The 12,890-nt window shown below is 48.1% G+C and overlaps 1 protein-coding gene across 1 annotated transcript in view; it reads left to right on the top strand.

Moving 5' to 3' along the window:
* Nucleotides 1–3,311: 3,311 nt before the first annotated feature.
* Nucleotides 3,312–12,890, top strand: part of SULT4A1 (sulfotransferase family 4A member 1) — a 154,797-nt gene continuing 145,218 nt past the window's right edge. Inside the window, exon 1 of the mRNA XM_086922306.1 lies at nt 3,312–3,706. Within this exon, the coding sequence (XP_086778432.1) occupies nt 3,538–3,706 (169 nt within the window). The 5' untranslated portion in view covers nt 3,312–3,537. The remainder of the gene's footprint in view (nt 3,707–12,890) is intronic.

The raw sequence follows: 12,890 nt of genomic DNA, 5'->3' as shown, positions 1-12,890 counted from the left end.
TGAAGTAGAGATGCGTCGCTCCGCTTCCGTCAAGCGCTCCTCGTGTACTTCTAGTTTCTGCGCGACACCATCCATCCTGGACGACAAGCGATCAACCTTGTCCACTATCGTGGCGAAGCCCTGTCGCATCTCCTCCATCAGCACTCGCAACTCCGGAGCCATGGGTGTAGAGGGGAGGTCAGTGCCCGACGGTCCTGGGGCACCGCCGGCCCCGCCGTGCTGCGCAGCGGTTTTTTTGCGGCCGCAGGTTCAAAAGAGAGCTTGGGCTGTTTATTGTCGTTCTTGCCCATCGTGCCCCGCCTGTGAGCACCCGTTGGGTCCGGTGAGTGGCAAGAGGTCCTGCGCCTTTCGCTCCCAAACAAGTCCGCTCGCCTCGGCAGCCGCCTGCGCGGCGGTCACGCCCGAGGCGGTATCACCAACTCGGGGAAACAGGCCAGCAGTGTCCAAGTGCCCCTCTCGCCCCTCCGCGCCCCTACTCCAGCGACTAGGGCCAGCCGGCAATGTCCGAGGTGGAAGGCGGGGTAGTGGAGCGCTGTAGTACAGCTAGGCAGATCTGGGCCCAAGGAGCACAAATGGGACGGCGGGCGGCGGGGTGCGGGGAGGCCCAGCGCGTCACCCGCGGGAAGCAAAACCTGCAGTCCGGGCACTGCCGATGTCCTCCGGCGGCCTCCTGTCGCTCCTCAGGTCGCTGTGCCCAGATGCAGCAGGGTCGCAGAAGGATTCTGGGGCCGCGGCGGGGATGCGTGGAGCAAGGCCGGGGAGAAGTCCAACCCCCTCGCTAGGCCCGGGCGGGTGCTGCCAAACTCGATCGTTCCTTCAGCGGGTCACCGGAGCAGTGCACAGTATCCCCACATGCTGCAGCGGCTCTAGAGGGGAAGAGGCTCACCTCCGCTGCCACCCGATCAGCCTCCAGCAGGCCACTCGCTCAGCAGTCCGCACTCCGCAACTTCGAGGCCTAGCCACCTCGTGGAGAGCCGCGGCCTCGCGTGGTCCGGTGTCCAGGTCGCCTCGGCAGCCCTCCGCAGCGGCGCTCCCCGGACAATGTTCTCAGACGCGTAAGTCAGGCGTCGGACTTCGGATCTTCCCCAAAATCGGACAGGTGCTGCATAGCAGGGAGGTCCACCAGCGCTGTGATTTCTGGGCGTCCACCCGCAGGCTAAAAGGATATATTAAGGATGTTTCTGGCCAGGCAGCCAGAGCCTCACTGAAGTGCGGCCATTAGCTCGTGCGCCCTCTAGCGCCCCCCCTGCTGCCAACACACCTTGGAGGGTCTAGCGATGCCGCTGCTACTTTGGTCTAAAAAGGGGGCCTTACATGGATCTGAACTATCCCACCAAACATGACCTCACCTACCAACCAACAATAAATATAACATATTGAGACAAACTGCAGGAGAAAAGAACCAACATAACTATGACATAATACGATGACCTAAAAGAGAAAAGGTGTGGTATACATGACACAAGCAATTACCATGACTTTCAATAGAGCCCAGATGACAGCACCAAGCAAGGACTGCAACATCTTACACTTTGCCCCACCTGCTAAGCCACAAAAGCCGACCAACCCCCCTCCCCACCTGGTGCTCTTTGCTCTGGGGATGGTGGGTGGGGAAAACAAGATCTCTACTCCTTGCAGCTCCCGGAAGCACCAACAAAAAATGTGGGCTGTGGTTGCGGAGTCATGGCAGTGGAGCATGCTGTTCCTGTGCCCCTGCAGGGGAAGTCGCGACGTCCTTGTGTCTGAGGCGGCGACCGAGAAGGAGTCCTGCCCACGCCTCGCAGCACCTTTTAAAGGGGCGGGCCACGAGAACGACCTCGGAAGCACTCTAATGCTTCTGAATCCCCTGGTCCACCCAACCAATCCTATACCTGACCCTGCCCAAAAGACACGGCTATCTTCGCCTTGACCTCCGGTCTGCTCCCTAGCGTCACCGCCATAGGCACGGCTCCCCCTAGACAGGTGAGCTTCTGCATATTGTGGAGTCAGTGTTCTGCAGGTTGATATTTTAACAACAATATTTTAGTGAAACAGTGTGTGAGAAGGGGACTTTGACTGCGAAGTCTCTGACATGTCAAGTCATGGAATTCTTGTATCAAGTCTGTGACATAAACGATAATTTAGAATGTACGATGGTACAAAGTATATTATATTTAACTTTTGTTCCCACAGGGCTCCTGAGGCTATGCCAAGAATGGTGGAGTTAAAAAACAACGAATTTGAGCGATATTTTCCTTTCACAACTTTTGTTTTACCTGGCAACGTCAGTGTGTGTGTGTATATGTGCGCGCAGAAGAAGTGTGCGGGGGGAGCTTTTGAATTGCTATACATTCTGTAAGTCCGATGAAGAGGCATTTCCATTTGTGCCCAAATGCAGATTACCACGAGATATGGGAAGAGGTCCATTGTGTTCTGGTTTTTAGTTATGCTCAGGCAGCCGACCTTATACTGGCCACTCATTCATGCCACACTTCCCATTCAGTTAAGATACCCAAGACTTTGAAAGCAAAAATATCTTATTTTCACTATTCTTCTACCCAGAATAGTCCTACTTCATGCAAATCAATTGGAAAAGTAAAATCCCCCAATTTATTTTCAAAATTTCCATCTATCCACCTCTTAGATGTTGACATTTTTGAGTTCCCCTTTTTTTAGGGAAATGCATGCAAAATAGACTGTTTGCTCCACGGAACAGCAAATGTGTTTATTTTTTTAATTTAAAAAAAATGTAATTTAGAGTTGCTAAACTAAGCAATGCTTAAAACTTCCTAAAGAATTGCATATAAAATGTGACTTCACACTTGAACTTGCAAATGAGTGATATTTTAGCAGTGAGATAGTACACCATAGGTGAAAATGATACGTATTTTACATTTTTTGCCAGGAACAGGACTCTCCACTCTATCCGCATATTTAGCACGTTGTATTTTTTATGTTTAAAATGATCATTATGTAATGTATTTTGAGTTTTTATAAAGCGCCACAAAGCCTCCCTGACATCATTTTATCAGAAAGGACAGTACTGTAAGAACAGCAGACCTCTCATCTACCGTGCAACATCCAGGCGGAGGTAGGAATTTAAACATGCGTATGCGAGAGTGCTCCCGCCAGCGTGCTCGGGTTCCCAGCAGAACAGTATGGCGTCGCAGCACCCAGAGTCCACGCAAGGTAGGGCGCATGCGCGCTACAGCCGGCTGTGAGGTGTGTGGCTCCGGGGTAGGTATTGGAGGAAGCGATGCTGTTGCTGATGCTGCGCCCTGCTAGTCTCTGCCGCTCCATCCTTCGCATTACATCACCATCCCCTGAGCCCATTCGCTGGCTGAGGAGGGCTCCTGTACCGCTGATAACAACGTAGCGGGTGGAAGAAGCAGCGCTGCCGTCGGCTCTTCTCGTGCCACCCAGCACTACAGCCTGGAGGCAATACTCGCCGTTTTACGGGTCGTTACGCTAGAAGCCTTTCCCATACTCGGCCTGGGCGTCCTGGTCCTGTGCGTCTGCTATTTAATTGCAAAGCCTGGAAGCGACGGCGGCAGGAGGATGGCGGAGAGTGAGGCAGAGACCCCCAGCACCCCAGGAGAGTTCGAAAGCAAATATTTTGAGTACCACGGGGTGAGGCTGCCCCCCTTCTGCAGGGGGAAGATGGAGGACATCGCCGATTTTACCGCCCGGAAAAACGATATCTGGATAGTAACATATCCAAAATCAGGTAATGCCGTGGTGTGGGGTCGGGGTCGTATTTACATAGGGCATGACAGCGTCGCTGCATATCGTGCATCCGTCACTCCTGTGGTTTTTAAACCCCCTTGTAGAGTTAACATTTCACTCGTTTGGTACTGTGCAAGTTATGTTTGTCTTCCCCCCTATCCTAGTTACCAGAAGTTAGTTCCCCTCACCCTCTCAGCATGGTAAACTCTTGAGCACCAAACGGCTGGTTCACACGAAACGTAAGGTAAAGCAATATATTGGAGACCCGTGTACGTTTTTCACTCAAGTATGTTTCTCACTTGACAACTGAGCTGATGTCCTCTGGCCCCTCTTGGTGCATATTTACACCGAGTAGTTCTGCCCGGTAATGCCAGCCAGAGAATGGATAGCACCCCTTCCAGTCTCCTCTGTATTTCACTTTGCAAGACTACTAAATGTGTTTCATATTTGATGTTATTTTTCCCCGTGTATAATTTGATAAACAGATAACAGCGATTTCTCCAGTATTTATAACAAAGTAAAACGTGCTCCTTGGCAGACCCCGAATATGGAGTATTTAGCTGCTTGTTGAGTAAAAATGTAATACATGGTACATCTACATGAATATTTACGGCATACGTGGGTTGCCTCGAGAAAATCCCTGTTGTATTGCTTTTTTTTCATTTGCAAAGCTCCTCATACCCCAAAGAAGTGTCGAAGCACTTTGGCTGACTATAGCATGCTACGTCGTACATTGTGCTTGGTTGGAAAGGTTTGAGTTGTAGTGTCTCGCACGTGGGAAACGTTTTGGTGTCGTTCTTGATTACCAGAATGGCGTGGTGCTTTTATCTTGTAAATGTTGCTTATGTTCTTGTAGTGAGGGAAGGTGGGAGGCCTGAGGCCTACAGTGGGTCCAGTTTCATATCATTGTTGGGGTTGGTTGTGAGGGTGTAACACACGTGTGAAGTGTTTTGATGTTCATTTGAATGATGTGCAATTCTCTCATTGCATCATCACGCAGCTGTGTTATGCATCGAGTGGATCTCAGCCAGTGCTCGAAATGAGGGGAATTCAGTCGGGTCATGGAACCTGTAAGTGTTATTGAGGCGGATCTGGGCCGGCCGTGGACGTTGTGAACCATGGCTTGCCCCTTAATAATAATAATAAATAATAATACTAGTCCACATTTGAAAACAGCGAACCATCGCCAGTAGGGGTCTCTAGGCGCTTGGGGCCATCGGGAAGATTAGCATATTGCCCAGAGTCACATGGTGCTGGGCTAATCCGCCGCCGGCACCGGGGATCGAACCGTGATCCCCAGATTTCAACGCCAGTCACCCTGGCCGTGGCGCCACGCCCCTTGCGCCCTCTGTCACTGCCTTTGTGACCCCTGCCACCAGAGGTAGCAAAATCTGTGCCAGGAACACAAGGGCAGCTCCTACTTATGTAAGACGTCTGGGGCCCCACGCTTCTTGCTTCCTGTCTATTAGTGTATGAAAAGAAATAAAGTACAATTAACTGGAATGTGACTCTCCCTTGTAGCTGAGGTGAGTAAATAAATGATTGAAATGTATGTTGTGTGCATGCTTGCTGGTGAGAATGTGCTTTTGTGAGAGCGAGTGTTTGTATGTGAGGATGTATGTATATATATATGTAAGGGCATTGGAGTGAAAGAGAAGGTTAAAGGGCATATGATGTCATTTCTGGTACCCCTGGCATTTTGGTGAATTGACGTCCATGAAACTGGTGGCAGGGCAAGCATGGGACCCATGTTTGGGCATACCCTTCCCACTTAGGGTGAAAATGCAACACAAAAAGATGATGGATGGAATGTTGAACATTGTCAAACTTTTACCCCAGTCACAGATCTGGGTTTAATTCATCATTATCTTGCCCGCCACTCCATTCTGGGCCCAGCCATATGCAAATCCCCATTGGAACAGTCCAACCCGAACTGCCAGGCCACGTCCTTCATGGACCGAAACCTGTCCCAGGATGTTTTTCCCCGGTCCAGGGAAGACCTGGTTTGGCAGTCAGGCTGGACTGTTCCCATGAGGAACAGAGTCAAGACTGATTTGCATATGGCTGGATCTGAACTGGAGTGGTGAAGTGAGCTAAAGAACGATGATGGATTCAACCCAGATCTATGGGGGTGAGTGTCTGAAAAGTTTCAGCGCTACGTCCATCGCCTCCTTGTGTTTGCTTTGTTCGTCCTAAGTTGGCAGGGAATGCCCAACTGTGGGTCCCTTGCTCTCTTTGCCACTGGATTCAAGCTAGCCTGACTGATGAGGGGTGTTACCCCTAACCCAGTCCCAGGATGCTTGTTTACGGGTCCAGAGAGGACCTGGCCTGGTAGTTCAGGCTGGACTGTTCCCATGGAGAACAGAGTCATGGCTGATTTTCATATGGCCTGGTCCAAACTGGAATGGCACGGGGAGCAAAATAACGATGGATTAAACCCAGATCTCTGACTTGGGTTAAATGTTTGACAATGTTCAACATTCCATACTTCATCTTTTTGTGTTATTTTTCTCCAGGCCAAGCCACTGATCTGCAGTGTGATATTTTTACTCTTTGACAATTCATAGAATTTGAGGCATCCCTGAATGAAATGCTCACTAAGATATATTTTCTGATGTTAAGGTGACAGTATTGTTGAGCGCCCCTTACATTTTTTAAACATGTCTACATTAATCTGGCTTTCCTATGCTGATCAGGTGTCCCTTGCATCTTGGATTCTCTTAACACCTTCGGTGCTCTGAGCGAGGCACAGTGGCGGTGTGCTCATGACGAGCTGAGCTAGTCATGACCGCCGTGGCGCTCCCACGCGGGGATAATTCCCATGCTGTGCTGCGCGATCTAAGAAACGGGCGTCTCGTCATGAGCACAGCGCCACCGTGCTGCGTGACGAGCCGTGCTCGTCACGAGCACCGCGGCTCCGCGAGCAGTCCCCTCCCCCCGCACCTCAGGGGAATTAGCCCAGCGGCGAAGGGGCTTAGTTCACCACTTTTATGTGGGCAACCAAAACTAAAAAATAATGTTTTCATTACAACTGGTTTGATTTGTATGCTGCTGAACTTGTTGTTTTATTAGTCATTTTGAAATATTTGTGCATCCAAACAGGGAATTGTTTGCCTAAGCTAGTTTGAATTTGATGCTGCAGAATTTGTTATTTTTTCATCAGCTAGTTTGAAATATTTGTGTCTTCAAAAAGGGAAGTTTTGCATAAGGAGTTGATTTTTATGCTGCCGAACTTGTTATTGTGTTAGCAGTCACTTTGGAATATTTGCCCCTTCATGTACAAACCAAAGGGGCATAGGTTGACCGAACTGGATTTGTTTGTGTATGCTGCCGCCTGATGTACTTGCTATTGTTTTAATCATAACTTTTAAATATTTGCACCTTCATGCACAAACCAAAGGGCCATAGTTAGATTAAACTGGTTCCATTTATGCAAACTTTTGCACCTGTTTTTGTTTAAAAAGTCACTTTGAAATATTTGCACCTTCATGCACTAACTAAAGGGCCATAGGGGCCATAGTTAGATTAAATTGGTTTGACTTTTGTAAATGTTTCACCTATTTTTGTCTGACAAGTCACTTTGAAATAGTTGTGGCTTCAGGCATAAACCAAAGGGGGAATTGTTTGACTAACCTTACTTCGTTTTTGCATTCTGCTGGAGTTGTTTTATTGTGCACTTTGCAAGTATTTTGACCTTGATGCTAGAAGAAAAGGGGATTGTTTTACAAAACACAATTGATGTTTGTATATTGCTGGACTGGTGATTGTTTTGTTATGCACTTCAAAAGTATTTGTACTTTTTCTGTTACTTCATCTTGCTAATATGGTTTGTTTTTATTCTACATGATATGTTATTACGGTGTTGTTTGCACATGTCTGTAATATGTGTGCCTTAGCATTATTTACACTACAGACATAATAAATACAAAAAGACAAACATCTGCATCAATGTTCTGAAGCATCCAAGAAGTTTTCATCCTCTGCCTGGTTTGCCTGCCTGTTTTTGTCCTGCTTACAAAGAAAGCCATGATGGTAGAAATTGAAATTGCTTCCTCAGTACATTTTAAACTCTAGAGAGTGGTTTTTAACATGTACAATCCCAGACAAACGCAAGTATGTGGCACGTAGATAATTCATACCAGTTTATTTCTCTTGGACCTGGCAGGATACTGAGTTATATCTTGTGTATTCCTTGTGTATATTGTCAGTAGAGTCTGTGAAATTGCAGGTTTGGGTTTGTCTTTCAAATTTTCAAGTTATTTTACACCAATGTAAATTCGAATTCATAACCTATGTAGTTGTTCTTTGTTCTTCAGCGATAGGCAGTTCCTGTGACAATCGGACCGCTCCTTGGCATTGTTCTGATAGCTGTCTCAGTTGAATAATCTGCTCTTGACAATAATGTTACAAATAGTGTAGCTTATATGTGAAAGTGTTTCCCAGTTTCTTATTAGAACTTTGAGTTAGACAATATAGAGGCATTTCATTAAATGTTGGTAATTTCAATTCGGCCGGGGACTCCCTCCATGTACTTCGTAGGGCCCTCCTCCCCCAGAGTTTTGTTACACCAATGGAATGCTTGTGACCAATTGGGTAGGTCTGAAGAGATTTACTGTCTCATTTGTCCTTGTTGCCAATTTGTTTGAAGCAGAGTTTAGAAAAATAAATGTATGAATTAATTGTCAAACCCTTTATCCCTCTTCTGCTTTCTCACCTAGACTCTAAAGTTGCAGGATCCCTAAGTACATGTTTCCCATTCTCCATACTGAACGCAGCACAGTAATAGATAGCTGATTGTGTGATCACGGGATAAGCCTTACAATTGTTATGGCTAATTGAATGTTGGAACAGGTTTAAAATGATAATTCCAGTCAATGCATTTACCAGAGCACAGAAGAAGTAGCAAGATAGCAGTACCCTTAGTAACCACCTCTTTAATCACACTTAACGTTTTCTCACACACTTCCTTATTTGTTACTCTGCATGCAATATCAACATACATTTCAAAGAGATTTGTCTTCACTCCCAGTTTATGGACAATATTACTTACATCAGTATTAAAATGATTGGATTTTCAGTTCTCCTATACCAAACGGCCTGGCTCCATTGTTTGGTCTGGCTTGACATCACAGCTTTCTGGAGACCCATTTCAGTTCTTTAAAATATATATACAGTGGTCTGTAGCTCCGCCCAGAGGAGTATTTCCCTCTCACTTCATGGTGGTAGTTGTTTGGTGTATCAAGACGACTCTTGACCGCTTTCATTGCCACACATGCAGAAAATATCCCCCATATGTTTCTTCTCAAATGTATAGTGAATAATGACACACAAAATTATTGACCTCACACATGCATTATGAACTGGAAGCAAGTCTATTTGTTTTTTCACTGCAGCAGGCTTTTTTATTCATTTAGTCAGGACTCAAGCATCTTTACTCTGTTTTCCTTGCCCACTATTATCCCCCTGTATTTCCTTGGTATTTACTTTTCATGTATGTTTATTTCCCATTGTTTTTTCCTCTTATTGGATTTTTCCATTTTAACTTCCAACTATTTCTTCCTCTCCATGTCTTTTCTATTGACTTTTCATTTGTCTTTATCTACTGTTGGCCAAAGTCAATAAGTATTGTTGTAATGAGCCACCAAATGCAACTTCAGGCATGTGAATGCTGTTTACATGTTAGTGCATTAAAGCTGGATCTACTGCCGGTTTTAATACTTTTGTCAAAGCAAGAAGTATTCACTTTTAACACCATGGAAATCTTTAACATAAACACTGTGCTGAGAATGGCTCATCTCAAATACCATTAGGCAGGTTATTGAGAGGGCAGCATATGGGATAGTGGCAGGATAGTCCATATTAAATTACTGCCTCCAGGGAGTTTTTCTCAAGGTTTCCCTCATATTCCTCCACTACTGTATATCAGCGGTGCAGAAGGGCCACAGGCGGACTAACCTTTTTCATCCCATGACAATCCACTTGGCAAACAGATGGTTACAGAGGTTGGTCTCGAAAGACCACAAATTGAGAGATTTCAGAATGTATAGCTTATTTTATTAATGTAGAAACATCTTAGGGCCAACATCACGGTACACTGGCATTCTTTGTTTAATCATAAAGGAAACCCTGTTGCATAATTATTGTTGGTCTTGTAGCAAAGAACGTCTGTAAACTAACTATTTGTTTATATCACTCCACAAACATTTTAAACTCTGTTAGTTTCTGTGCACCCTCAAATCATCTTTCAGATTCTTACTAAAGAACAGCAGTCTTCTCCATTGTGCATTTAGTGGTTTTGTTCCTTGTATACCACAGTATGTAAAATGAATGAATAAATGAAATGTGGTACTAACACCTGTTAGAACTGGGGTCACCAATTCCACTGCAGTAGCTTGGCTCGAGGCAGGTAGGCAACCGCAGGCAATGTGTAAAGCAGAAGCGCAGCACACACTCACACTGAGACAGGGAGGCACACACAATAAAATGACACTACACCAGATAATTGTTTAAAACAAGACTCTTTTATCTAGACTTCTTCAAGGCAGGTAAGTAACTCACTGTCAGATACTAGCTTTTACTTCGGGTATTGAACATTTCTCAAGCATCAAGCAAATAGCTCTGTAAATACTTCAATACTATGTATGGGCAAGCTAGGCATAAAACATTCCTCATATTCAGGTTCATTATAAACAACATTTCATGGGGACCAGTTTCAATGGAAAACATTTCTTGTGCATTGGGGTTCTTTGAAACACTCAACAGGAGCATAAATGTCACAATGGAATCATGCATAGCATGTGCATGGTTTCATTAACATTTCCTACATCAGGGTGCTGAAATATCAGGCACAACATCCCTTGGACTTCATCTCCTAAATAGGGGCAGATGTCTGATTCTCACTCTGGGCCCCCCCGCCTACAGCAGTTCTCCTTGGGAGTGGCCGGATGTACTAGCTCCTCAGATCCCCAGGAGCCCCTGAGGACACTTCCGTAGTTCATTGTAATGAGGCCTCCCCCCGGGGGCCCCAGACTCCCACCACTCACCGGATGATTCTGGGGGATAGCACAAATTTGTTGGCAGTCCAGGCCCTGGTGAATGTAACCCGCCCCCGGCGCCAGTCAGCCCGCTTCTTCTCCCTGTTCGGGCTCTGATGGCACAGGGGAGAATCCCTCGGCGGTTTAGCGGGGAAGTAGGACCCAAGGGGGGCACCCTCTGTCAGCAGAGCCCCTCCGGAGTCCCTCGGTATCACTCACGGCTGGGACAAATCAGGGCGTAGCTGGAGGAGGGCGTGGCGCCAAGGACCAATGAGGGCGCGTCTGGCAGGGGGTGTGGCCGATGACACGGCCGGCGCCCCAGCCACGTGATGACGCCCACAGGCCTAGCGCAGCCTTGCTCAATACCACGGCGTCCCTCCCCAGGCTTCGGGGGCCGCAATGGTGATCTCAGGTGATGGAGGCAGGACGCGAACAGCAGGCCCCTGGGCCGCGGTGGTGATTCATGGGCCCCAGGCGCACCCTGCAGCAGCGCCCCACTGCAGAGTAAACCAGTCCCAGGCTGCAGCAGTGAGTTCCGCAAGTAGCTCTTTGAAGATACAGCGCTTTGAGGGGCACAGTGCTTCGAAGACACAGCGCTTTGTGAGGCACTGTGCTCCTACACCAAGGCAGTCTCTGGCAGGCCCCAGCACTTGGAGTTTGGGATGGGCAACAGCGTTCTCAAGGGCAGGTTAGCGCTTAGGCGGGCAGACAGTACAGGCAACAACCAGTTCTGGGCAGTCCAGGGCAAAGTGGTGCTTGGGAACAATTACAGCTTAGGCAGGGCAGGGCAGGGGCACAGTTCAGGTGGAAAGCGCTGGTTACCTGGTTGATCCCCAAGCAGTGCTCTCAGTAGGCAGTCCAGTACTTCAGTGCAGCGCTTGATGGGCACAGTGCCTCGCCTGGGGGGATGGATGGTAGGTTCTTCTGTAGTTTCTTGGCGGGGGAAGAAGGGGGGTTGAGTTGGTGGATTCAGAGGCAGGATGGTTCCCCTTGACACGCTGGAGGTGGTTCCCTGGGTTCCCCAAATCTGGCCCAGATCAGCAGGCAGGCAGAGTCCCTCACCTAACTTAGAAAAGCAGTGCCTAGGCCCAGTCAGTCCCAGTGGTGTAGGTTCCTCCCCTAGGCCCAACCGCCTAAACTCCTGCAGAGTTTCCCCCAGGTCCAGTGGTGCCCCAACTGACAGGCAGGTTTCCCTCCTTCACTCTTATACCCCTAGGTCAGGTGACCACTCTCTAAAGGCGGCAAAGCGTAACCCCTCCCCTATTCTGCAAGGTTCCAGGAGCCTCTACATTCTAGGCTATGGACTAAAAAGGCCGGATGGCAGTGTTAATGTATCCTGATGTCCCAGCCTGCTCCTGACTACTAGTGCGTGTCTACAAATGCCACTCCGCAATAGAGGGGCCTGTGGCAGCCATGTTGTTGGGAGAGACCACATGCACCTCAGCACTGTTTGGCAGTGGTAAGGCGCCCAGAGACCTAGGTCCAACAAAAAGATGGTGAAAAAACAAGGCAAAGGGAAAAAAACGGGGTAAGACCACCCTAGGGCTGATAGGTCTAACATGCGTCCCCCCAGCCGAAAGTGGGGAGAGCTACCCAACCTCTAGGGAGTTCTCCTCACTAAGGCGGAAAAACCGGGAGAGACCGTCAGCGTTGGCATGGTCTACTCCGGGCCGATGTTCCACCCAAAAGTCCATATCCTGGAGGGAAATGGACCACCTTAGCAGCAATTTTGGGTTTTCGCATCTCATTTGCATGAGCCAGCGAAGGGGTCGGTGGTCGGTCTGAATGAGGAAGTGAGAGCCAAAAAGGTAAGGCCTCAGCTTCTTCAGGGCCCAAACCACGGCGAAGGCTTCACGCTCTATTGTACTCCACCGTTGTTCCCTGGGTAGTAGCCTTCGGGAGATAAAGGCCACAGGCTGGTCTTGACCATCTTCGTTCAGCTGAGAGAGCACAGCTCCTATGCCATGCTCAGAGGCGTCTGTCTGCACAATAAATTCCTTGGAGAAATCTGGAGTTGCAAGCACCGGAGCGGTGCACATCGCGTGCTTCAGGGTGTCAAATGCCACTTGACAGGCAGCTGTACAGATGACCTGTTGTGGCTGCTTCTTGGACGTCAATTCAGTCAGGGGAGCTACGATGGTTCCATACCCC

This window comes from Lissotriton vulgaris, chromosome 1_1, assembly GCF_964263255.1.
Source record: "Lissotriton vulgaris chromosome 1_1, aLisVul1.2, whole genome shotgun sequence".
Taxonomy (NCBI): domain Eukaryota; kingdom Metazoa; phylum Chordata; class Amphibia; order Caudata; family Salamandridae; genus Lissotriton; species Lissotriton vulgaris.
This window is presented reverse-complemented; position numbering and strand designations above follow the sequence as displayed.